The sequence below is a fragment of the Sitophilus oryzae genome, unplaced genomic scaffold (genome assembly GCF_002938485.1).
Source record: "Sitophilus oryzae breed Bouriz unplaced genomic scaffold, Soryzae_2.0 scaffold_85_pilon_pilon, whole genome shotgun sequence".
NCBI lineage: Eukaryota > Metazoa > Arthropoda > Insecta > Coleoptera > Curculionidae > Sitophilus > Sitophilus oryzae.
The window spans coordinates 4,004,298-4,032,121 of NW_022147483.1; the positions used below are offsets into that span (position 1 = coordinate 4,004,298).

Sequence of the window (27,824 nt, forward strand, 5' to 3'; positions counted from 1 at the left end):
TTTTTAAAATACAAACCAACAAATCGAGGAATAACTATGTTTTCCAGATATTCTACAACATAGTTATTAATCTGTAGTATCTAACTAGTGTGACGTCATAAATCTCGTTCCAAGGCTGTTCTATTAGAGACGGCATTGCGTCAGCATGGCCGCAAGTTGCTAACCTAATAAAATTAACACTAGAAAAGCCCGCGGGAACTGTCAGATTCAAAGTTATTCGTTTTACAGACTATATTACAGTTTTAATCCAAGATGATCATTAAAAGTGTGCGATTTAAAAAAAAAATATTATATTTTAATGAAATATAATGTGAAATATACTATTTTTGTTGCAGTTATGGTTCATTAATGTTTATGGCGTCTCAAGTGGCGTCAGGAATGAAATACTTAGAAGGAGTAAATTTTGTACATAAAGATTTGGCAACAAGGTAAGTAATATAATAGTAGGGAACATACTATCATAGTCCTTCTCCATAATATATTTCTATTTATTAGGGTGCACCAAAAAAAAAAATTTTTTGTAGTTATCGGGAAAATATCGTTCAGGATAATGAAAAAAAATGCTGGTTAAGTTCAAGCTTTTAATATTAATATTAAGTGGTGCCTCATCCTAATTTTCTATTTCCCATTTAAAAATTCACAGTCCTTTACAAAGATGCAACCGGCGGGGCATTGAAAATGATGAATAAAAACGTAAAAATATGATTAGTGTTAATATGAGTGTATTACATACATATGTTTAAATAACGAACTTAACAAAAAACAACAGATTTAAACATTCACTGAAAAAGTATAGTAGCACAGAATATCTAGCTACGCAACAGAAAAATACTCGAAATGAAAGAGCGAAAATTGCACAAATAGAATACTAGATGGCGCGACAATATCATAATCAGAATATAATTAGAAATTTTAAACTTTCGGTTTTGGATCGACGGCTCGTCGACGGCCTTATAGCTCGGCTAAATATGCACAGTTGCCAGATTCAAAAATACTTGAATTGGCATCCCATTCTTTTTATTGTGTATAATGCAGTATGTGTTTCTTTCTATTCTTCTTTTCTTGTCAGATACACTTATATTAATTATTCCTTTGGCTATTAAAATAGTTTTAAGTATATTATTACAAAACATATACATTTTTAATATACACTACCTTATAATGTTAACTAAGAAAATACCTTTAATTACCTTTAAAATTAATAATATACAGGGCGATTGATAGTGATATTTATTAATGCTGGAACGTTAGTAATGAAATATAAGTTTAATAATAATGGAAATAATTTATTAAAATGCAGTACAAAAAATGTTAACTAACTAAAAAATACTATAATAACAAATTTCTTCCGTTTGCCACGTTATTTATATAGACCTAGGTAGATTTTAAAAAAGTGACACAGGTACAATTAATAATATATTAGTTCGGCATAAAAGTTGCTGTCACGACATCGAACAATAAATTAAAATTCGTAAAATAAATTAAAATTATTAATTAAACAAATCTTTATAAAGAAAAGTATACCAAATTTGGGCCCAATCGAACTCCAGGAAATGATATCATAATAGTGTCCTATATTATGGTACCACTCGATATACTTTAAGGTACCATAATATTGCAATGTGACCGAAGATCCGTAGTATACCAAATTTAAGAACAATCGAACGCCATGAAATGGTATCGTAATATGGTACTATATTAAGGTACCACTTTATATACATCATAGTTCAATCATATTACAATGTCACCGAAAATAAGTAGTATACCAAGTTTGAGCCCAATCGAACGCCAGGAAATGGTATCGTAATATGGTACTATATTAAGGTACCACTTTATATGCATCATAGTACCATCATATTACAATGTAACCGAAGATACGTAGTATAACAAATTTAAGTCCAATCGAACGCCAGGAAATGGTATCGTAATATGGTACTATATTATGGTACCTCTTATTATGCTTCATGGTACCAGAATATTACAATATCACCGAAGATATGTAGTATCCCAAATTTAAGCCCAATCGAACGCCTGTACATAATATGGTACTATATTATGGTACCAGATGATATGCATCATAGTACCATCATATTACAATGTCACCGAAAATACGTAGTATACCAAGTTTAAGCCCTATTGCCGCCATGTACCTAATATTGCTATATGGTACTATAGAAGGTACCACTTTATATGCTCCATGGTACCATGATATTACAATGTAACTGAAGATATAGTATACCAAGTTTAAGCCCAATCGAACGCCATGTATCGTAATATAGTACTATATTATGGTATCACTTGATATGCTCCTGAAAAAAACGGCGTCCAGTTGGCTGGAATATGTAAATTTATATAGGACATTTCCCATATAAATTTACATATAAAATGACAGTGATATTAATTTCATAGCTATCGCTAACGCCGTTTTTTCCCGATTATACAATATGAACTTGGTATGAACACAATCGAACGTCAGGAAGTGATATCATAATAGTAGAACAATACTTATTATATTGTCGCCGAATTACAATGAAAATTCAGGATTCAATTATACAATCAAATGTCAGGAAGCGATTATAATTTAGCTCATAAGATTTAATTCCAACTAACATGGCAAACTGAAAAAAAACAGCTCTGATCTATTTTAATATGTTTAAATGATGTAGCAAATTTGAAGGTAGGCTTTATCAGGAAGTATTACGATATGAATTACACAATGGCAACACTGCACAAAATTCTTTTAAGTTTTGTTTGTAGAAAACTGTTTTCTTTTAAATTTATTGCCCCCTATTATGTAGTAGCGAAACTACCACATCAAAATATCTGATTTGGAGACAGACTTTTAAAGCCTGTCTCCTTTTGCTACCTACAATTTTATACATGTAACGAGGCTTCTGTTGCGTAGCTAGATATTCTGTGATAGTAGTAAAGAAAAGTAGTTTAGAACTCGACCTAACCTAACCTAACCAAAGTCGAGATTTTGCAAAATTTCTAAAAAGATCTTTAGAAAATAATAAATAGTGAAATGACATTAACCCTCTATGGATAGAACCCTACCTATGGTCCCATATAAACTGAATTACTAAAATAAATAGCTTTTACATATAAAGTTTTTAATTGTCGCTTTTCTTGATATACTGGCCTGATTTTATTTTATTTTTCCAGAGCACTAATACTCTCTTTATATGTTATTTTTTATTCCTAGAAGGGTGACTTGAAGAAGAAATATTTCGTTCATATTATTGATGTCACTATAAATAAACCCTTGTATAATATGTTATACTTCTAGATGTTATAGTAATGCATTTTTGTACAGCAAACTTTCATACCTTATTCTACTCCCTAAGGGTATGAATTTCATAAATTCCTATGTCCAAATAATTAACTCATGTCTTTTAAATGATCCTTTGTGCAAATTTTTATGTGTATAATCCAGAGGTCACGAAGGTTTATATAATTTTTTACTAACTTTACGCTTTTGGTTGATGAATTTCAAAAATCTCTTCTTATTCTTTCTGTAGAATTTCATTCTTCTAGACCAGATAGTAAATGATTTTCATACAACAAATCGGTCGACATAATTTTACACTCTAAGAGGATGAATTTTCTAAAATCGCTTTGCATAACTAATTCACTAATCACTAATGTTCTTTAAACGAACCTTTGTGCTAATATTGATGTATCTAAAGCTGGTGGTATGAACTGACCCCTAAAATATCTAAAAGCTTGATATATAATCTCTATAATCTAACTGACACACCACTGACAATGACAAATAATTGATTTCTGGAGGTATTTTGTGTAGATGTTTTTCAGGTATGTTTTAATATTTATTCATTTTACATAAAGAAATACCGATTAAACGATATAATAATACTTCATAACAAATCTAGACATATATACCTTTCATTTAAAAAAAGAATCATCAAGATTGGCGAGGCGGTTTCGGCGGGATGGATGTAACAAAAAAACCCTTTGAGCTTTTATATATGTATCCCACTTCGGTGTCCAAACCTGAATTTTTCAGGGAAGGAAGTACAAGTACATGATATGGGGACCCTTATTCCAAAAGTAGTACAAAATTAGACCGGGAAAAAGGGCACTATCATCAAAAATCGATATATTAATACCACCGTATAGAGAAAATAAATACTTATTTTTTGATCCAGTACAAAATAAAGTCTTCGTAGGGAGTAATTTTTTATAATTATTTACAAAAAAACATTTCCATTAGCGCTTATGACCGAAAAAAACTTTAAACATGAATAACTCATTTCAATCATGCGAAAATTTGGTTTAAAAATTGACTTTTTTAAATATAACTTTCATTTAACGAAAAACGAAGGCCTAAATGAAAAAAAGAAACAATTTATAAGTTTCGCTTATGTCTTGACAAGGTAAAAAAGCAAACCCCATATTTTTTGCTTTTAAACTAATAAAGATATATCAATAAACAATTAGCGATGGCCGACTGCCGCCGCCGCGCCGCGCCGCGCCGCGCCGAGATTTCCTATACATATACGCGTGATGACGTCATGGTGTGGCAAATGTAGCATTTTAATTCGATTTGGGCTCCCTTATATAGGATAACAGAAACATTTTCAATGTTAATAACACGGGGAATTTGTAGATATAGTACGACTCTTTTTGAAACTTTAGTTTCGGAGATATAAACTTAATCGGACCTTTTAAGAAAATTAATTTTATTTTTCAGAAACTATTTGAGACAGGTCTATCATATTTTATCACGAAATAATGGCTCAAAAACATAAAATATAATATTTTATGTTTTTGGTTTAGACTTACTTTTCCCTTGTTGTTCTCTCCATTTTAGAAAACACAAAACACACTTAATAATACAAGTTGGAAGTTGCGCCGGAGAAAACAGCTGTTATTCTTCTAAACCGAAACACAAAGATAGGTGGTATACCATTTAAAGCCGGTGGGAAGTACGTTAAACCAACTAATACAGTAAAATACCTCGGAATAACACTAGATAGAGGGCTAACTTACAGTCAACATGTAAAAGATGCTTGCGGAAAAGCAAACAGAACTGTCAAAGCTATATGTGGAGTACTTCCGAACCTAAAAGAACCCTCCTCAAAAAAAAATGAAAAGTTCTTGCGGTATCAATGCAAAATATAATTCTATACGGCGCTCCTGTATGGGTCGAGGCACTAAAGGTTGTCGCCCACTAGACCGCGGCGCGGCACGGCGCTGGGAAGAGAAATTTTTCCGGCTGCGAAGGGACTGCGCCCACTATAGCGCGCTTTTGAAACGCGGCAACGCTATTTAGTTATAGTCGAAGTGTTTTTTACTTACTGTAGTTTAGTTTTTAAAGCAATGAGTTCAAGTACGGACGAAAGCGTATTTTTTGTGCTCTTCTAACAGAGGAAGAGGAAGAGGGGGTGAAGAAGAAAAGGAAAAATTTGGACTCATACGATTAACAAAAAAAGAAAGAAGTTTGGAGAATTTTACCATCTTTTTCCAGATTTAATAAAAGACATGAGCATTTTTTTCAGTATTACCCTTGTATTACAAAATATAAAGGAAACATTTTACGCACTCCTCAATTGAGGGTTTTAGAAGCAAAACACCGGGTATCTCTACTCATCATACTTTTGATAATCCTTATTTATTCTGATGTGTATATTAGTTATGTGGTGAAAAAACCCTGATCTTTTTTATATATTTAGGTAATTAGAATTTAAAAATTGGAGATTGTCACTTTTGTTAAAAAGTGGAGATTGTCGGTTTTGCCTCTACACCCCTCAATTATATTAAATCTTTGATAGAAAGGCGTTTCGTCCATCTGTCTCTAGTGAGGGAAGACTAAAAAAAATATCATATTCCTTTATGAAAATCGATTTTAATAATTACCTAATTTACCTTTAAAAATACAATTCTACCATTGATACGTATCACTAGTTCGTAGTCAAAAAGCCAACTGAAAAGACTCGAATGCAAAATTATTTCCGTTGTGAGTACGCACACTGCAACGCGCCGAAACGCGGGAGACGGAAAAAAGTTGCTAGAGAAGTCTTCCGACTTCTTGACGGAAATCCCGCGGCGCGCTTCTGCGCTGCGCGCTCTAATGTGCGTTGGACCATTTAAATACATGGCAAGCAGACAAAATAAATTTCCACATGGCGCCGCGCCGCGTCGCGCCGCGGTCTAGTGGGCGACAACCTTAAAATTCCAACGGACGAAAAATATATTGCTTTCCACACAGAGAAAAATGGCCCTAAGGATCTGTTCAGCGTATCGTACGATATCAACAGATGCCATGTTGGTTATAGCTGGACTGATCCCGCTGCATTTAGCAGCTGAGGAAAAGCGAGAGTTATATGTCAAAGCAGAGATTAACGATGAGGTGAAAAAACAGCAACGACGAGGTACCTATCAAAAATGGCAAGAGGAGTGGGGTACATCCGACAAAGGAAGGTGGACTAGAAAGTTAATACACAATGTGGAGGACTGGACAAGTAGGAAACACGGAGACGTGGAATATTACATTACGCAGTTTCTTTCCGGGCATGGAGCCTTCATGGACTTCTTGCACAGAATAAAGAAAATACCAAATGGCAACTGCATGTACTGCGACGAAATCGACGATGCCGAGCATACGTTGTTCTGCTGTCCAAGATGGGAAAACGGAAGGTCTGCCTTATTGTCGGATGTAGGAATGTTAACTTCGGACACCTTGATTATGAAAATGACCAAAACTAGCGAAATATGGGGAAAGGTAGGGGCATTTATGAAAGAAATAATAACAGAGAAAGGAGAAGATGAAAAGGCAAGAAATGCGGAAGTATCATAAAAATAAATAGGATAGAATATAGATAAAAAAAAGTAAGCTAGATAAGATATAAATCCCAAGATCACGTATGAACCCGAAGTAATGCCATGCGGCGGTTCCGGGTAAGGGGTGAGGAGGAGCTGACTCCTCGGAGGTGGACATAGATAAGTGGGTAACAATTCGACTCCCACACTGTTTGGGGTTCGTCTCTATGATCGACCCTCTCTCGAGATGGTGATGGGAACGAACACCACTCGCCTATAAAAGGTTTTTTACCACCCCCTCAAAAAAAAAACGTAATAATACAAACTAAAATGAAAAAGCATTTCACAAATATTTAGCATTTTCCAGAACGCTGGTTATTTGATATAATTTGACACAAATAATCACCTTTAATTTGACAAGTTTCTAAAATCTTAAGTTGAGTTCATACGCATCTGCGTCAGTGCGTCGTTTATCAATCATATTAAAATATGAGTTGTCAGTTATCAGAAGCTAACCCATCCATAATTAACTTAAATAATATTAGAAGCTATTTTTAGTGAAATATATGGATTGGTATGAACGTCATCTGTCTTTTTCTGCCACCCTCTGTCGAAATCTTCCCTGAGTCGTAAAATAGAGTATGGATAACAATTTATAACAAAGTTGTGGTGTTTCACAACTTTGGTGTTTCTATCTATAGTCACTAACTAAAATATTTGACTTGGTTTTACATGAGATCTCACAAATTTTTGTAGTGGAATAACTGCAAAACGAGACTTTTTAAAATATACAATAGAATATTAATTTTAAAAATTACTTTGAAAATATTACAATGCATATTTATGCCTCCCATATTTCTAGACCATCAATATACAGGGTGAGTTTCCTACGATGTTCTCTATGGGTACCTCGGAAACTATTGGAGATAGAAAGTCGGTTAAATGGGGAAAGAATTGCAGTTTTGTGGGGTCATAAACATGCGCCTTTCAGATCTTTGAAAAAGTTCATGGGTTTTCTCAGTAATTCAAAAAAGACAACATGTTATTGCGTATATCTCTGAAAAGCTTAAAAAATGGCGCTTTTTATGAAGTCATAGCCAACTATGGTTTCCATTTAAAAAAACATATGTTTGTGTCATATGTCAAAAATGACAGGCTTTAGAAAAAAACGGAAAACACAGTCTCATTAAGGATGTTATTATCTACAACTTTTATCTGAAACCTTTTTGTCTAAAATAGATTATAATGGAATTAGGGACAATTTTTGAAAGAGCCGAAATTTGTTTTTTTCGAAATATCTAGTAACCCATGAACTTTTTCAAAGATCTGAAAGGCGCATGTTTATGACCCCACAAAACTGCAATTCTTTTTTTTCTATCTCCAATTTTTCTATCTCCAATAGTTTCCGAGATACCCATAGAGAACATCGTAGGAAACTCACCCTGTATACCCAAGTTATTAAAAATGTCAATGTTTTTCTTTGGTTTCAAAGTTAATGAGAACGTTCCCGTCTAAAACTGCTCGAACTTAATTAAGATGTACGTCGCGACGTCGATAGACTGGCGCCCGATCGATATTTGTTCCGGATTTTCATCAGCCAATCTTCGACTAGGATCAGTAATTAACTCCAGACTCGTTTGTTCTTAATTCAAATTGAATAGAAACCATGTTCTCGCTTATACCTCTCAAAGAGCAATATTCCAAGTATTCGACGGTTTCCTAATCAGCTAGCTGTGTCTTCTCATGCATTGATTGGTTTTGTTGTCTGCCAGATATTATTTGGAAGATAGAAGACGAAATATTGTATAAAAAAACGACATTTGAGAGGCAGCAACTACACTCAGGTGCAAAATAAACGCAACGGAAACATTTTTGGTCAAGTAATTTGATTTATTTTTTATTTTTTTGATTTTTTAGTAAACTGTATACAGGATGTTTTAAAAAAACATGTGCCATCTCTCGTGGGGAGATTCCTCTCGTAAAAATAAGATTTATTTTTCTTATCAACATAGGTCCGATTTTCCATTATTTCGGAGCTACAGGGTGTTAAAGTCTAAATAATATTCTTTTGATTTATTACAATTACAATTTTCTTTCAAGTGATTTAAGCGATTCAAATGAAAGTTTGATGATATACGTTACTATGAGTGCTACATATGTTAATGCTAAAAAAGTGTTGACAGATTCACCAGGGACGTGCATATGGGTTATCACTGGAATATTTAAAAAAAAAAAAAAACGATGTGCGCCACTGACTTTTTTCTTTTGATAAAAGTTATCTCTTGATATTTTGTCGAATTCGGGCTCCTTGATGAGTTAAACGCAATTTTATTAATCAAAATTAATAAAATTAATATAAAAATACAATTAATCTATATACTAATATATAAAATCCTTAAGTGACTGACATACTGATTAATCACGATCCTGCTCAAACCACTCAACGTCAGAAGCTCAATTTTGGCATACAGGTTTGTTCTAGGGTGTAGAGATTCGATAAGAAGGGATTTTTCGAAATTCCAGTTCCAAGAGGGTGAAACCACCCCTCAAATATTACAATGTTTTTTATTTAAAAAACGATCAAGTATTCGAAAAAACGCTTAAACACGTATATTTAATTTTGATTTGTTACATATTTTAAGATTTTTTAAAAATGTATACAGGGTGTTTCGAAAAATCTGGTCATTGATTAATCACGATCCTGCTTAAAGCGCTTGACGTAAAAAGCTAATTTTTGGAAAACAGATTGACTTTAGGGCGTAGCGGTTCGATAAGAAGGGATTTTTCCAAACTCGAATTCTAAGGGGGTGAAACTATCCCTCAAATATTAAAATATTTTTTATATTAAAACCGGTGAGTTTTTCGGAAAAACTTTTAAACACGTATCTTTTATTTTGTTGTTTTACATATTTTAAGATTTTTTATAAATTTATACAGGGTGTCTGCTTAAACTGCTTGAGGTTTAAAGCTGATTTTTGGCAAACGGATTGACTGTGGGATGTAGAGATTCGATAAGGAGGGGTTTCTCGAATCTCAAATTCCAAGAGGGTGAAAACGCCCCTCAAATATTAAAATATTTGTTATTTAAAAAACGGTTAGCCTTTCGGGAAAACGCTTAGACAAGCATAATTTATTTGGTTTTTTTACATATTTTGAAATTTTTTAAAAAATCATACAGGGCGTTCCAAAAAGTTGGGTAATTTCTTAACTACGATTCTGCTTAAACTGCTTGACGTAAAAAGCTTATTTTTGGCAAACGGATTTTTCGAAATTCAAATTCTAACGAGATGAAACTACCCCTCAAATATTACCAAGTCATATAATAATATCGCTATTTTGTTTTTTCTCATGCTGACATAAATGTGAGAAAATTTTATCCAGTTTGTATGTTAATGGAAATTCTTGCTTTGCTTTATCATCACTATTACAAATGATTAATTCGACGCGAACGAAGTCGCTGGTACACGCTAGTAAATTATATATTTTACCTAATTTATTATTAAATATTATTACTATTAGGTATTATTACTATTAGTCCAACCTACAGCAATTTCAAATAAAAAAATAATGGTATTTAAGATAATTACAAAAAATCTAATTTTAAAAAGTTTTCACATCCTCTAACTCTAAAACTATGCATTTCCATACCCTTGTTTACAGGAACTTTTTTTCATATTTTTAATGACGAATCAGTTAGTACTTATTTAAAACTTTTGCAAGTTAATGATATTAAAATTTTTTAAAAGTTGTTATTAAATCAAATTAACAATTGCATTGATCTTATAAAGGAGGCCGAAATTGACAAAATATCAAGAGACAACACTTTTAATCGGCATTAAACTGCTTACACTATTTCGCTCACAAGAAAAAAATCAGTGGCGTACATTCTGTTTTTAAAAAAATATTCCAGTGATAACCCATATATGCACGTCCCTGGTGAATATGTCGACACTTTTTTAGCTATAAAATATTTCGCATTTATAGTAACTTTTACCCTCAAAATCTCATTCGAATCACTAAAAGTACTTGGAAGAAAATTATAATAAATCGAAAGATTATTAAGACTTTAACACCCTGTAGCTACGAAACAAAGCAGAATCGGACTTATGTTGATATGAAAAATAAATCTTATTTTTACGTGAGGAATTTCCTCACAAGAAATGGCATATGTTTTTTGAAACACCCTGTATAATTTATGTTATAATCCTATTTGAATTGAGACCAAATACCAAGTTAACCAGAAATATACAAAAAATGGCCAAAGAAGCCAACAAAAAAAATATGATTTTTTTATAATAATAAAACATAAATATTTGTTAAAAAATTATTATTTTTATGCTCTAAAATTTCTATAAACCACTCCTAACTTCTCATTAATTCCATTCCAAGACAAACGCCTCCAAAGTCAATTAATTTTCCCAAACTGAAACACCTCTTGTACCCCCATCAATACACAATTTACGCGTTTAGGGCTCCATCAGTATATTCGCACCGAATGATTGCTCCCCTCTTACACACTCACACACAGCAGCCTGACTGTTTACTGCTCCATATGTCAGCGTCATTAAGTCAATTTAGGACCGTGGGTAAACGTGGCTGAATTAAAAGGAAACGAGATCCCCCCAGCGTGGAATAGGGGGGAACGAAGGGGAAGAGGAAAGGTTAGAGTGTGCTGGCAGGTTTATTGGTTTTATTAACCGCTGGTTAACTTAGTCAACTGTGCTGCCACTTGTTAAAATCGGGAGTTTAAAACATAGGCACAGATTATTACAGTTGAAGGTTGGAACCTTTGGTGTTACACAGCAAAATAAAAACACTAAATCACCACAATACACCATAACACTTTTACTTTTACACTGGACGCGCGTTTCGCTAACCATGTTAGCATCATCAGCAGATGATTATAAACTAAAGTACAATCTACAAGTTGAGCGTTTATATACTCGCTCAGTGGGCACCGAGTGGGCGTGGCAAAATCTAGCCAACCGAGTCAGAGCTCACTGACACAAATTAACTACAACAGATGCGAAAGAACACCGAATTACGCGTTCAGGTTTCTGTGAACTTCAGAAAGAGTTCATAGACAATCCGCATCAATGTATAGTTTGGGTTATTATTTGTTTGGGTGAAAATAATCTGCACTAATATGTTATCGAGGCATATAAAAATGTCCACAGACTTCGAGACATATGAAAAATCAAGTCCATTTAGCGTGTGTCGCAATTTTTACACCTTAAAAAATTAGTTTTTTATAGCTATAGCAACTGCAGCTACTATGAAAAAAGCTGTGTGATTTTCATAGAAAATAAGGGCACCTGTAATTCATTTGAGAATGTTATAAATCGCTAAAAGAGGTTTCAAATCTCTTGGATTTCTATTAATATTAAATAAATTTTATTAAAAATTGAACTAAAATTGTTAGTATCATTAAAAACAATTGAAATTCAAAAATTGTATCAGTCAAATTCCCTCATTTAAGGTGAATATTAAAGTAAATATAAATACAGCTCATTCTAAGCTCTACTTATCTTTAAGAAAAATTTAAATCATTGTTGCAATTGGGCCTTAATGCCATTTCGAATGAACAATAGTATTAATAATGTACATTATAATAATAATAAATTTTATATCATAGTGTGTATTAAAACTACTAAAACGGTAAACGATAAAAAAACAGGATAATGAAATTTAAAAAATTACAAAAATTGTTCAAAAGTGCCTCCCTCTTGCATTAAACAATAACCAAAACGATCATAAAATCCCTTCCTCACATTGGATAACATATCAGGGGTGACAGTGTCAAAGGCATTAAATATTTTATTTTTATGTCTCGAAGTCTGTGGACTTTTCTGTATAATCTCGCAGTAATTTAATAGATTGCTCGTCATATTATATCAGCTCGTAGGAGATTAGGAAAAAAAAGATATTTATAGTATAAAAAATTAATTTATTTAACAAAATTTAATTAAAGATGTGACAAAATAGTTACATTTCTATTGGTTCTATCGGACTTTTTTCGACTATATAAATCTTTATTTTTTGTAAACTTTAATGCATAAAATATTTTCAATCTAATAAATAATTTAATGATGTAAATAAGAGTAAATTTCTCACATGGGTGGTCAAAATTCTGTTTTCTTCAGTGCAAAACTCATCAAAATTTAATATAAATAATTTTTCCAGCCTGTAAATAAAATGAACAAATTTTTCCACTTTCATGATCAAAGGCGAGTTAGAGTTATTCAGAGATTCGGATTCTTTTGCAAATTTTAGACAAATATCACATCGATGTATTTGAAGACCCTTTTTAATGATGTAGTCAAACATAATTAAAGGCATTTTGAGTTGAAAACATTTCTCAGAGGCTGTTTGATATAATGAAAACTATAAAATTTGACCACCCATGTGAGAAATTTCCTCTTGTTTACATCATTAAATGATTTATTAGATTGAAAATATTTGATGTATCAAAGTTTACAAATAAAGATTTATATAGTCGAAAAAAGTCCGATGGAACCAATAGAAAGGTAACTATTTTGTCACATTTTTAATTAAATTTTGTTAAATAAATTAATTTTTTATTCTATAAATATCTTTTTTTTCCTTATAAATAAACACATTTGCATCCCATTTTAAATAAGATATACAAATTCCAAAACTTAGAAATAACAGTTCAAAAGTTCAACAAAAATCCTACACGCGTTTTTAAAAAGAAACATATAACCAGGCACTATGTCATTCCAGCAAGCGAATACGACACAGCATAGGTTTCCGGACTGAACGACTGGTGTATTTACACCACTCAATAGGCGTGTCGGGTTTGCCGAGCGGTTTCCGATGCAGTCGCTTTCTTTCGCATCTGTTATAGGTAATTTGTGTCACTGAGCGTAAAAGTTAGATTTCCGCCACTAGAGTAGTAGGAACAAAGAACTTGAAGGAATTGGACCGTTGACTCTGTTCATACTATCTTTACATTTATTAATTCTGATGCTTCACAGATTATTCACAGATTATTTCTTTTGTATGTATGTAAAAGCATACTGCCATTACTCGCTGACGAGTATTTAAAACGCATCAGAAGATGGTCACGCAAGGCGTTTTCTTTCATGAGCTTTTCTGTGACTGAAAGGCCCGATACGTGATGTTATCTCTCTTCCGCACTCCGGACCTTCAAAAACCTCATTGCTTTGTTGCCTCTTTTCTTTTTGGTTGTTGCTGTTAACTGACTTTACAATTCTTCTTCATTGATTGTTGCCTTTTGTAATTTTATTAACAGTCTTTTGATTGCATTTTTTGAGATTTTTTCATATTTTAAGTTCTTACAAGGGAGTACCAATTCGTAGGGCAATAATTCTTTATATTGTCAATTGGCAAAAGCGTAAAAATCAAGGATCAAGGAACAAAAACAGGTAGTTTAAAAATTATAAAAGTAAAATTGCTTGACGAATGAAGATTTTTTATGAATAGATACCAAGATACAACCAACTGATCAGATAATAGTCTTTTTATTATTAAAATCCAGAGTTTTTATGTATTAATAGTAGTTGAGTATATTAAGTTTTATTATAAAAAGTTGAGTGGCACAGTGGCTGTAGTAATCACTAAATTTGACGTTTAGGCTATACACATATTTTTGACAGGCAGTTTTTTTCGTTCAAAAATTTTAAATATTTTTTTTCTCAAAAACCGTCAACGTTACAGATATAGAATGTTTAATAATAAGAAAGTTGCTGTCAATTTTCGGTATTTCCGGAAGTGCCGCCATATTAAAAATATTTTTAATCGATAGATCTCGTTGTGAAACTACGATGTGCTGTATATATGGGACATCCTGTATATATCTAAGCTAACAGCTAACTATTATCTATTACAGGTATAGTAAAAAAAGTTCCAACCCTAGATGCAACATTTTTCGTAAACACTTACTTGTGCGGTTTGAAATTTTGATGCAAAATCCGGCAATACCTTTATAGAAGAAATGTACAAATCCAACTTTTATCTCTTTTTAATACATTTGATTTTTCATTAAGCTGTCTACGTCACTGTCTTACACGTCAAAATCCCGGAAATTACACGAAATTCTCCATATTACTATTTTATAGCCAAATTAAATATTTTATTAAATAAAGATCGATAAACAATATAAAGCAATTTATTTCCGTATTTACGTGGCTAAATTATTCCGAATAAACAACTTTTCCACGTTTGATCCCATTGTTCAAATAAAAGGTGCAACAATTACAGGGTGGCTCATCGAAAACGTTCCGTAAGGCATAACGGCCAGGGTAATTTTTTTTTCAGAAAATTCAAAAACACGTCAATTTTGTTTGCGAGGGGGACAATTTTTGCCCCAAAAATGATTGCAAAATCTTTTGTCATCATAAAATATCCAGGTCATCCCCCAATTTTTTCCAAATGGGAAGGGGGGTCAAGTGGTACCGCATTGAAAAGGGCTTTCTATTCTCTATACTTTCCCGCTTCGTTTTTGAAAATCGGTCGAGCCATTGAGAAAATATGAAGGATTGAAATTTGAAAAGTCTATTTAAAAATTTATCAGAGTAAATGATAAGGATAAATTCCTTCGACCAATTTGCTGTTTTTTCTTATTATTTCTAGATGTTTACGCATTTTTTCACTTGCTACAAGGATGAACGATCGGGTTAGAAAAGGTGTAGTTAATCGGCACAACTGTCGGTACTGGGCTGAGGACAACCCCAGGGTTTTTCACGAGGTGCACACAGAAAACCCTAAGAAATTGAACGTGTGGGCTGGTATTTTTAGAAATTCTATTGTGAGTCCTTTTTTTCTTCCTGGAAATCTAACAGGTGATATGTACTTGGATTTACTGAAAAATACCATCGACCCAGCCCTAACTGACATCATAGAGAACAATCCTGGATACGTTGAAGCGGAACTAATATTTCAACAAGACGGTGCACCTCCACATTACTCTCAGAATGTGCGTAATTAGTTAAACAATAACTTTCCCGTTCGGTGGATAGGGCGAAGGGGTGCAATTGAGTGGCCTCCCCGGTTACCCGACTTGACTCCTTTAAACTTTTTTCTATGGGGACATATAAAAAGGAAAGTGTATTTCACCCACCTCATTAGAAGACCTGCGAAGACGAATTATTGATGTTTGTTGCGAAGTGACACCGCAAGTTCTTCAGAATGTTTTAGAACGGGTTGAAAATAATTTGTATTACTGTATGGAGGTTGATGCGTACAACTTATCTTAGATAGGAACTATCGGAAACAAGAAATAGCCATCTTATCTGATAGTCAAGCAGCGTTAAAGGCGATCAACTCAGTATCAATCAATTCGAAATTGGTCAAAGAATGCATAGAGAAGCTGAATAAATTAGGCAAAGAAAACAAAGTCCTCCTACACTGGGTGCCTGCTCACCAAGGGATAGAAGGCAATGAAAAAGCAAATAATCCAGCTAGGAAAGGAGCGAGCACTCCACTAACTGGACCAGAACCGTTCTGCTTTCCAAGTGGTAACCAACTCAAGGCGGAACTCAAGAACTTGGAAGATTCCATCCGCAACCTGGAATGGAAATCTTGCAATGGTCTAGGACACTCGAAGAAGTTTCTGAGGGCTTATGATCAAGAAAAATCACAGATATTCCTGGGTCTGAGTAAGAACAATCTTCGGATTGTCACGGGGTTTTTAACAGGACACTGTCTCCTCAATGAACACCTCAGTAGATTGAAACTAAGAAGAAACGGCGAATGCAGATTCTCTGGGGAAGATGGTGAAACACCAGTACACCTCATCACTGAGTGCGCCGAGACGACAACCATTCGTGCCATGAATTTTGGTACGATTGATATTGGAGATGGAGAACTACCCTCTATAAAACCGTCCCAGATACTGGCTTTTGTCAAAGCCCTGGGACTGTATGATGAGTTATGATTCAAGAAAGGGGGACACAATGGATCTCTAAGGTCGAAGTGATTAACCCCCCTCCCACTCATTCTAATTCTAAAAAAAAATGGAGGTTGACGGGCAACATTTTCAGCATTTTTTTCATTAATAAAATAAGTTTTTTTTACTTAATTCAATTTATGCGTTTTTTGCAAAAAAAGTACTTTTCAAATTTCAGTCTTTCATATTTTCAAAATGACACGACCGATTTTTAAAAAGGAAGCGGGGAAATATAGAGAATAGAAAGCCCTTTTTATTGCGATGCTACTTGACCCCCCTTCCCATTTGAAAAAAGTTGGGGGATGGCGCCCCCGCTTAGAGGGTTGAAGATTTTGCAATAATTTTTGGGGCAAAAGTTGTCCCCCTCACAAACAAAACTGACGTGTTTTTGGATTTTTCGAAAAAAAAATAATACCCTGGCTGTTATGCCTTGCGGGACGTTTTCGATGGGCCACCCTATATATCTCGGCCTCCATTATTGATCGAATTCAAATAATATATTAATGCACGAATATTGTTTGCACATTTTATACGGCAAACGAAAAAAAAACTGTGAGCATAGTGTATATTTATAATAGAGTATCTACCGGTAAATCACGATAACTGTTCAATAATATTTGTTTATGCATTTTATAAACGAGGTAAATAAAGTTTTTTTATGCTGCTGTAACAGTAGGGTTGGTTGAAATTGAATTACACATTTACATTTATCTATCATTTTTTGTTATTATATTTAACTTGCCATTTTTGAACGAGGAAAAAGCTTGTTAACAATTCTATACAGGGCGCCGCGGCGCAGAGTGCTTCGTCCCATGGACAAAAATCAAAAAAAAAGTTAAAATTGACTAATATCTGAATATGTGATTTTATACTTATAGCAATGTTCAACCATCCTGTATATTATTTTTCATAAACAGCGTTTTTTGTTAGCAAATATTTTCACTAAAAATAAATTTTGCGATCATTATCTTATCAGTGAAAAAAAATAACATTCATAGTAGTTCTGTATATTATGGAGTTAAGCGGTACGTACTTAATTGAAAGCCACTATGGATATTGTTAAACAAGGTATGTACTTTAAATTTATTTCTAAACAAGTTCGTGATTGTTTAGTTTTTATTTATTTTTTAAGATGATTCTTAAATGGGTATAAAAATTTTAGGTTTTCAAACTTCAAAAAGGCATTTAAAAAAAACATATCAAAACATATCGTATTTATTGAATATTTTTGTTGTCATATTCATACACTTTTAATTTTTGTATAGTTCACCTGCGTCTGCTTGCGGCGAACTTTATTTTATAATACTTTTCAGATGGAGTAAAATTGATAAGTAACGCCGATCTGGTTAATACTTGGCTTGATCATAGGGACAAGAACTCAAAATATTTGTATTTCAAAAAATGTGTTCTTTATTAGATATTGATGAACCTTCCAGTCAAATGAGACATCACTTATGCCTGAAAAAGCCCACTATGTTGGAGCGAAACGTCGCATAAAAAAGTTTCCATCTTTCAATTTATTATAAAACCTCATACCCGAGAAAAGGAAAAAATAATATATGAATATATGGATATTGTCTATTAAAGAGGTAACTATTAACATCCGAACCCCTCATACCAACAAAAAGAACAGTAACAACGCGAAAAGGTAACATATTAGAAAATGATGTACAGAAATATCTTACATGTGAGGATACTTCATCTACCTGCGATTTGGATACTATAAATTTGGAAGATTCTGTCACCAGTGATTCTTCTGAATCAGAGTAGTTACGATCTATGCATTTTGTTGTCCTAAAGTAAATTTATAGTATCTTAAGTTTTTTTTTAATTAAATATAACATTAATGTTTCTTTTCCATTAAAGAAAAACATTTTTATCTTATATTAGGCTTATATTGTAGGAATCATGTTCTAATGTTATTTCAATTCTTTTTTATCACAGGGATTTATTTAATACTTACACCGTTTTCATAATATAATTACTTATTATTTCCTGGGATGGAACACAGCTCCAACATTTTTATTATTTATAATTTTTTTTTCATAAACGTGGGACTAAGAACATCATCATTTAGTACAATGGGAGTACTCATCATTTGTGTCAAATAAACCTAGTTTGAATAAATTGCCTACAATAAAAGAGGTTTTGCATTTTTGTCCTCTAGAGCCATATGTTCGAAGCACTGTGCGGCGCCTCTCATACGCCGCGGAAGCTCCAAGGAGCACGGTAGTTAATATGGTGTCCCCAAAGAACGTTACACATCAAAGTTTTGTTTTTTCTAATGGAACACCCTATATATTAATCGATTTTCGGATTCTAGGAAAAAAATAAAGGTGAGTTTTATTAAAGAAGCATATACCTAAAATCTAAGGATTTTGACATATTTCACGTTTTGTGAAAATGAAGAGTAAATTTTAAATTTCAACAGCAACCTAAATTTTAGTTGACCTTGTATAGCCTGATATTTAACTACAGTAACCATTGTATATTAAACCAAATTAAAATTTGACCCAAAAATTTATACAGAGTGAGACAAAATTAATATGGAACATTAGTCACTTTTAAAAGCAAGTTACTCCTTTATTTTAAATGGAACACCCAGTATATTTTTCCGGTGTTCAATGGGGAATTTATATATCTTCAAAATATTATTAGGGTTGCTACCCCTCAGACAAAGATTTTCCTAGATATTTTAATTTCTATTATTTTGCGTCAGTAGATCTTTATTATTTGAAAAAATCTAGGTGGCTGTGTGATATACCTTTTGTTAATTTAACAAAAATTAAAGATTGTAGAGTAAAATACTCAACGGTAATAAAAATATATGTTTAAAAAAAAACATATTTTAATTATTACAATTTAAAACTAGATATAAACCTATAATTATTTGACAAAAATTAGCTAGATGAAATCAAGTGCTCAAAAATGCTTCCTTTCACGTTAACTGCATAAAATGATTGTCTTTTCAAAGGATCTCTCATGTTGTCGACAATAGTTGGTCGAGTTTTGTAAACACTGTTACAAATTAACTATAACAGATGCGAAAGAACACCGAATTCCGCGTTCAGGTTTCTGTGAACTTCAGAAAGAGTTCATAGACAATCCGCATCAATGTATAGTTTGGGTTATTATTTGTTTGGGTGTAAATAATCTGCACCAATATGTTATTGAGGCATATAATCTTACAGTAATTTAATAGATTACTCGTCATATTATATCAGTTCGTAGGAGATTAGGAAAAAAAAGATATTTATAGTATAAAAAATTAATTTATTTAACAAAATTTAATTAAAGATGTGACAAAATAGATACTTTTCTATTGGTTCTATCGGACTTTTTTCGACTATATAAATCTTTATTCGTAAACTTTAATGCATAAAATATTTTCAATCTAATAAATAATTTAATGATGTAAATAAGAGGAAATTTCTCACATGGTTGGTCAAATTCTATAGTTTTCATTATATCAAACAGCCTCTGAATGTTTTCTTCAGTGCAAAACTCATCAAAATTTAATATAAATAATTTTTCCAGCCTGTAAATAAAATGAACAAATTTTTCCACTTTCATGATCAAAGGCTTTTATATGGGTAAATAATTTCGAGTTATCCAGAGATTCGGGTTCTTTTGCAAATTTTAGACAAATATCACATTGATGTATTTGAAGACCCTTTTTAATGACGTAGTCAAACATAATTAAAGGCATTTTGAGTTGAAAACATTTCTCAGAGGATGTTTGATATAATGAAAACTATAGAATTTGACCACCCATGTGAGAAATTTCCTCTTATTTACATCATTAAATGATTTATTAGATTGAAAATATTTGATGTATTAAAGTTTACAAATAAAGATTTATATAGTCGAAAAAAGTCCGATAGAACCAATAGAAAGGTAACCATTTTGTTACATTGTTAATTAAATTTTGTTAAATAAATTAATTTTTTATACTATAAATATCTTATTTTTCCTTAGAAATAAACACATTTGTATCCCATTTTAAATAAGATATACAAATTACCAAAACTTAGAAATAACAGTTCAAAAGTTCAACAAAAATCCTACACGCGTTTTTAAAAAGGAACATATAACCACGCACTATGTCACTCCAGCAAGCGAATACGACAGAGCATGGGTTTCCGGACTAAACGACTGGTGTATTTACACCACTCAATAGGCGTGTCGGGTTTGCCGAACGGTTTCCGATGCAGTCGCTTTCTTTCGCATCTGTTATAGGTAATTTGTGACACTGTCTTTAACATATCCCCATAAAAAAAACAGACTAGATAAAATCAGGAGCATTTAAATATTCCCACTAACTAATAGAATCATATCAATTATCTCTGATGTAGGATAAGTTTGCATTTTCGGCAAATTTCTGGAAACTTTTTTTGATTTAACTAACACAAAATGATAACTAGTTGTTAAAGTTGAACTAATTAGAAAGCTGTATTGAAGTAACGTCAGACATATCACAGCCACCTAGATTTTATCAAATAATAAAGATCTACTCAGATCAAATCATGTAAATGAAAATATCTAGGAAAATCTTTGTTTGAGGGATAGGCAACCTTAATAGTATTTTGAAGAGACATGAATTCTCCATTGAATATCTGAATAATATACTGGGTGTTCCATTTAAAATAAAAGAGTAACATGCTTTTAAAGGTGACCAATGTTCAACATTAATTTTGTCTCACCCTGTATAACTTTTTGGATCAAGTTTTAATTTGATTTAAAGCACAATAGTTAATTTAACTACATATTAAGCTATACCGGGTAAATTCCAATTTAGGTAGCTTTTATTGTAATTTAAAAATTGTTCTTTATTTTTAGAAAATGTTAAATATGGCAGAAACCTTACATTTTAGTTATATACTTCTCTTATAAAACTCACCTTTATATTTCTCCCAGAATCCAAAAATCAATTAATATATAGTGTGTTCCATTACAAAAAACACAACTTTGATATGTAACTTTTTTGGGGGACACCCTGTAGAACTCTCTATATTTTTAAAAAGTGCTCTGAATTAACCTACATATGCCCACAAAATTTTATTTGAATACAAACTATCGTTTTCCTTGGAGCCTCCGCGGCGTATGAGAGTCGCCACCCTGTATTTTAGAATTATTAAATTGTCGTCGATAATTTTTGCTGGTGCCTGAAAAAATCCAGCCGCATCGACAGTCTCGATCGGTGATGGTTTCGGCTGCACTCAGAAAATTCATCGCGACTGCCATGGAATTCCTGGCTTTTGCCGCCGACGCAGATAATTTTATTTAGAACATGACGAAAATATTGTAAATAAACAAAGTTTCCAAAGACTTACCACTTTAGAACATGCATTGGATTCCTAGGAAGACTGCCACGATAAAAAAATCACTCCCGAATAAGTTTTTCCGCAAAAACATACAAAAATATCGGAAAAAAATGAAGCAAGACTTTCTAACCGGGAAAATTGTACACTACTGTCAAAATTGTTGCTAATTTGAAGTGTGCCGCGAACGACTGGGGACGAGGAAAGTAGTTTTGATGGTTATGATGTTAGAATAGAGATGTGTGTGTTATTGAGGATTTTTTTAGTTATATTAAATAGAAAGTTTAATGAAAATATTGTTCAGATAGAAAAAAAATGTTTTTAGATTAGGTAAAAGGGTTTTATGATGATTTTTTTATATATCATTTCACTTACTAATGTTATTTGGTATAAAATATGAAAATAAGTAAAATACTGTAAATGTATTGTATTTTTATCAGGTAGAAATTGTTAATTTTGAATATTTTGAAAACAATACATTCTTATGGAGCCGATCGGCTCAATATTTGATTACATTGTATAGCCTTATAGGCTATGCGCTGACAGGCAACTTGGTGTACTATATTAGAATTAGAATTACATAGCTATTAGAATTTTTAAACAAGCAAAACTTTATTGACTGCATCATGCATGTACGGTATTATTGAAGTGTGAGTTTTCAATGATCTACTTTAAACAACTCTATGGTAAATAGTGAAGGAACTATCGGTTCCAAGTGCGGCAAGCAAGGCGAAATAGGAAATAGTGGCGTGGCGCCTGCCTTAATTTATATACAATAACGCACGTGGAATAATAATTAATTAAAATTTTGAGTTAGCGACCAAGGAAATAGGGTTTAGGGGGCGCGTCCGCAATTGGGAAACCACATTACAGACACCCGGTGCATCATTACGTTTGCTCTCTTTCTGGGCTTCCATTTTTGTACAGTGAGAGACGGGCATACGCCTTGGCTCTTCTTCTTTAAAATCTCCGGCCAGCAGCGAACAAGAAACGGCGCCGCCATTTTAAAACGCATTATCTTTTTTTTTTATTGTAATATAACTTAGACAAGGAAAGAGAGGGAACGGGTAACACGCATATTCTCCCGTGATCGGATAGTGAGGCCAAAATTCGATCGGCGGCCATACTTTGGTGACAAGATTTCGAGGTGACACCGACCGAATTTTTATGTTGTTTTGTGACAACTGTTTTGTTTTAGATTTATAAACTGTGTTGTTTAGTATGGTGAGATGTTCCTTAGACTAAAAAGATGTTCAGAGTATGGCTGCAAAGGCCGAAGCGAGAAAAAAGTGGCTGGAATTACATTTCATAGGTAAAAATCGATACACAACTTTTGTTATGTGGTCATAAAATGTACATTTTTTTCATTATAGCAGTAAAAATATGTAAAATGCTTTTAATATGTCTTGTACCACATCCAAATCAAACTATTTTTAATAATTCTAAGCAGTATTTTCAATATTCTGTATTATAATTAATGTTTGAAACTATAAATATTGCTACTCAGACGGGATTTCACCAGTGGCGTAGGGGATTATAATCAGAGAAATACAATTTCTGCAATAAACATTTTTTTTATATATTTTACATGTAAAAAAATGTATAAAGTATTGTTATCAAAGATGTAAAATACATGTAAACTATAAAAAAATGAAAAATTCTAGTGAAAAAAAATCTATATGTATAGTTATATAAAAGTTAAATTTACCTGCCAAGATTTGTTGGGGGTGGACAAACTTGTCGTGGGCTACTTGTTACTACATACATATATTTTTTAAATATTCTTTCAAAAAATTTGCTAATTTAAGTGTATAATAATAGTTTCAGTGAGTAATTAATAAAAATTTAAAAATAAATAAAATAACACAAAGCTTCTAGAATTGTTTTATTTTTTTGTGAATAAATTCGGATATTCTTAAAAATAGGATATTCTTTTGATTGAAGGTAACAAATATTAAAAATTACATTATTCATTGAATCCGTACGCAAGTGGGAAGGGTAATGGCTAGATTCATTATTATACCGTATGGTCGAAAAAAAAAACGACGTCCAGTTGGCTTGTAAATAACGATCGACGACATTCCCCATATAATTTGACATATAAAATGACAGCGATCTTCATTTCATAGCCATCGCTGACGCCGTCTTTTTTCGATGTCGTTTTGTATAGTTTTTATGTAATTTTATATGTAGAATTATATGGGGAATGTCATCGATCGTAATTTACAAGCCAACTGGACGTCGTTTTTTTTTTCGATTAAACGGTATAATAATGAATCTAGCCAATTCTCTTCACACTTGCTTACGGATTCAATATTCAATGAATAATGTAATTTTTAATATTTATTTGTGAAATTGTCATTTCCAAACAAACAAGACGCCGTTTTTTTTTGATCATACAGTATATATGTATATACACGTTTAAAATATATGTTATTACATTATTTTTTATTTAATTATACATTATACACACGTTAATAAATAAATAATTGTCTTGATAATAATCAATGATGATAATCAGTCCACTGTGACTGTTAAATAAATTTTGCATTATCGACTTAGATATTCTAATATTATAAAGGTGAGACTATAAAATACAAAATTGTATATGCATTACTCAAAAATGAACGATATATTAGTTTACGTTTTAATAAATATTTTGTACGGGAGAACCATAAACTCTCGAAAGCCCAAGTTATCGAAAACCCGAACGCAAGCGAACGGTAAACCGAATGGTCCCGATTAGAAGTTATCGAATCTCGGCTCCTCCCCTCGTTATTTGTATTTTAAATTGTAAACAAAAGTCAACGCAATTTGTTTTTGGTGGAAATATACACTAAAATACTTTAAAATGTAAAGTTATCTTGCAAAATCAGAACCTGAAAGCCTAGAAATGCGGAATCGGTACAAACCAAAAATTTAACTCGTGAATAACATAGAAAATAGAAGCCCTTAGTTTTGATATTTATTTTAAATGCTAGCCCAGACTGCCCAGTGGAGTTTTCAAAGATATAAGAAACACGGAAATTATTAGTAGTGTTCACCATGAATTGTTACAAATTTCCAGAAATTAAAAGGAAATAGGAGGCGTGTGTTCAAATATTTTAAAGCAAGATTTTGTCAGTGATTATGGAAGCCTAAAGTTGCAGGCCATATCCTTATCAAAACAAAAAGTAAGGCTTATGATAAACACTTTTCCCCATAGTTTTTCTATATTTAGTGATTCTTTTAGGTCAAAAATCTACAGCGTATGAATAGTATGTAAACCTGAAGCCTGAAGCTGTGAGATTGTGTTAGAAAGGAATTCAACATCAAACTATACTGAACTCTAACCCTGAAAATGTTAATACAAATCCAAAGCAATTACCAGCATGGCAGGAAAATTAAAAGCAAAAGTTTCATTCAAATAATATTGTTTATAAATCAGGATCAAAATTACATTACTTCACTTTGAAAATAGGACCGGGTGAAGAATATTCATAATGCGGAGCTTAACCAGTTGATATAGTTAGTGTAGTTATTGTGATAGTCAATGTGTTGAATTGAAATACTTATTTCTGCAGAAAAACGTGAGCCTAGCTTAAAGGATACTGTATAAATTTCTAATGTTTTTTTTATAACTGATGTTTACCTACTTTTTGTGTTACATCATGTGGCGTTAAAATATTTTTTTTGGAATACTTATATTAAATTCTTTTAAAAATCGGTTTTGCCTTTTATTTTTTCCCTCTAAGGTTTTGTTTTAATATTTTAAATACTTCTTAGCTGATTTCGTTGAAGGTGATACAATTCCTGCAATTCTATCATAAATCGACCAAATCAGATTATAAAATGGTCAGCGTGTGTTCGGCTAAAATTTAGATGTCTTTGTTATTACACTAGTGTAGGACCAGTATTTTGTTATTGAAATAAAACAGAAATGTAGAAAACAACGTTTATTTTAATAAATTCAGTACCACTTAAAGTAGACAACAAACACCAAGTCAAGATATTCACATGTTTATTTTGATGCCCAATGCCCAATTAAGTTATAACTTCTAACATAAAAAAATATCTACCTTTTTGGCAAAAAGAAAACGGTTACTAAGGTTCGAATTTTTTACTAAAGCCTTCCGCTGAAAACTAATTCATAAATATAAATTTCTTTTGACGGAAAACATTATGAAAACATCATAAATCTTAATCTGCCAAACCAGCACTAAATCAAAAATCAATGTTACATTCAAAATCATTCATTGTTAAAAAATATTTACATAAAAGGGTAATTACCCATAAAAGATATTAACTATTACATAATGCTATTAAAGATTAATTCACAGATTAATTTAAATATTTGCATAAAATCTGCTCGTCACATGATAAATCTCTAGATCATATATAATTTATATACAAATATCTTAAAAATGTATTTCTATATATATGATCTAGGGATAAACGTCAAATTTTTGTCTATTTGCCCAAAAATTTGAAAGAAGAACACGTTTTTATTCTGTTTCGGCCTAGACATATCCTAAACGAAGAAAGGAGGAGGAGCTTAGGCGGTTTACAATCGGCTCCGCACGACCGCCCCCGATACTACACGAAAGTTTCGAGAGTTTGAACTTTCGTCAGGATAAAGCCACCTCTTTTGTACCGTCTAGGTACAAGCTAATTTCTGATGCTACGCTATTGGAGAATTTCGCGTGGTGACAACTTGACTCACTTTCAGCTGCCGTGTTACCTGTCCCCTCTCTTTCATTGTCTAAGTAATATAATTTGTCGGTTGCGTTTCTTAGAAACAAAACATGAAGAGCACGACACAAATCCTATAACTACTTCACATTTTAAAATACACTCTAATATTAAGTTTTATAATTATTTTGAATAAAGAAATACACTCACCGTCACGAAAAACGGGCTCTTTAAAATTTTAATGTATTAAAGTTTTATACCACACGTGCTTTGATTAAGGTTTGATTAAGGTTTGCAGAGCTTCAGTATTTGCCATACAATAGCGAGCAATTTGTTACAAAACCATATAAATTATATTATATCACTGTATTTTCCGTATTGTAACGGTATTTTAAATTATGTCTTTATTTCCGAGAAAATTTAGTCCAAACATAAGGAATATTTTGTTGATGTTTGACCATCACAATTTTAAAAATAAAGAAGTCTAAGTGCACGGCCACACAGAAAGCGTTTTTTGCGTTTTTAGCGTGAAGCGTCTTTTGCGTCTAAAACAAAATAACAGGATTATATAGGAGTGGCCCCACCAAAAGCGTCTAGCGTTCGGCGTGTCTCGCAAAAGACGCAAATAAAAACAAATCAATTTGTTTTCGGTAGCGTCTTTAGCGTTTTCTATGAGACCCCATCATAGGCGGACGTAATATTTAATAATTCAATAAAAATAAATTTAGTATGCATTTTTTTTATTTTAGGATATTACCTAAAAATATTTTTATAGAGAACATCTAATCTCTCTGTTTTTCAGGAAGACTCTATTAAAAAAAATGTAGTTTGAAATGTTGAAAGAATAATCAATTAAAGGAATATTTTCCAAAAGTGTTTTTTTTTCTGCGTAAAAAAACAGAAACAAATAGTTTTTTACGTGTAACAAATAGTTTTTTACAGGTAATTTTTTTTTTCTGTAAAAAAAGTTTTTTACCAGAAACAATAAGTTTTTGGCGCGTAAAAATTAAGTTAGTTAATTTTTTACACGTAAGTGTAGTCTTAGTTTTTTACACGTAAAAAATATTTTTTTTTGAGTAAAAAAGTTTTTTTTACCGGAAACAATATGTTTTTGCGCG

At 32.2% G+C, this 27,824-nt stretch overlaps 1 protein-coding gene and 2 long non-coding RNA genes across 3 annotated transcripts in view; 2 read left to right on the forward strand and 1 right to left on the reverse strand.

Annotated features, from left to right (window-relative positions):
- The window catches only part of LOC115890197 (epithelial discoidin domain-containing receptor 1-like), a 189,530-nt gene that overhangs the window by 139,683 nt on the left and 22,023 nt on the right, over window positions 1-27,824 (forward strand). Inside the window, exon 15 of the mRNA XM_030910358.1 lies at window positions 336-428. Within this exon, the coding sequence (XP_030766218.1) occupies window positions 336-428 (93 nt within the window). The remainder of the gene's footprint in view (window positions 1-335; window positions 429-27,824) is intronic.
- On the forward strand, window positions 24,706-25,741 carry LOC115890112. The gene is made up of 2 exons (XR_004051563.1): window positions 24,706-25,208; window positions 25,268-25,741. It is a non-coding gene; the product is annotated as an uncharacterized LOC115890112 (long non-coding RNA).
- Window positions 25,956-26,654, reverse strand: LOC115890113. Its single transcript, XR_004051564.1, has 2 exons — window positions 26,289-26,654; window positions 25,956-26,233 (listed from the first exon to the last, which is right to left on the reverse strand). It is a non-coding gene; the product is annotated as an uncharacterized LOC115890113 (long non-coding RNA).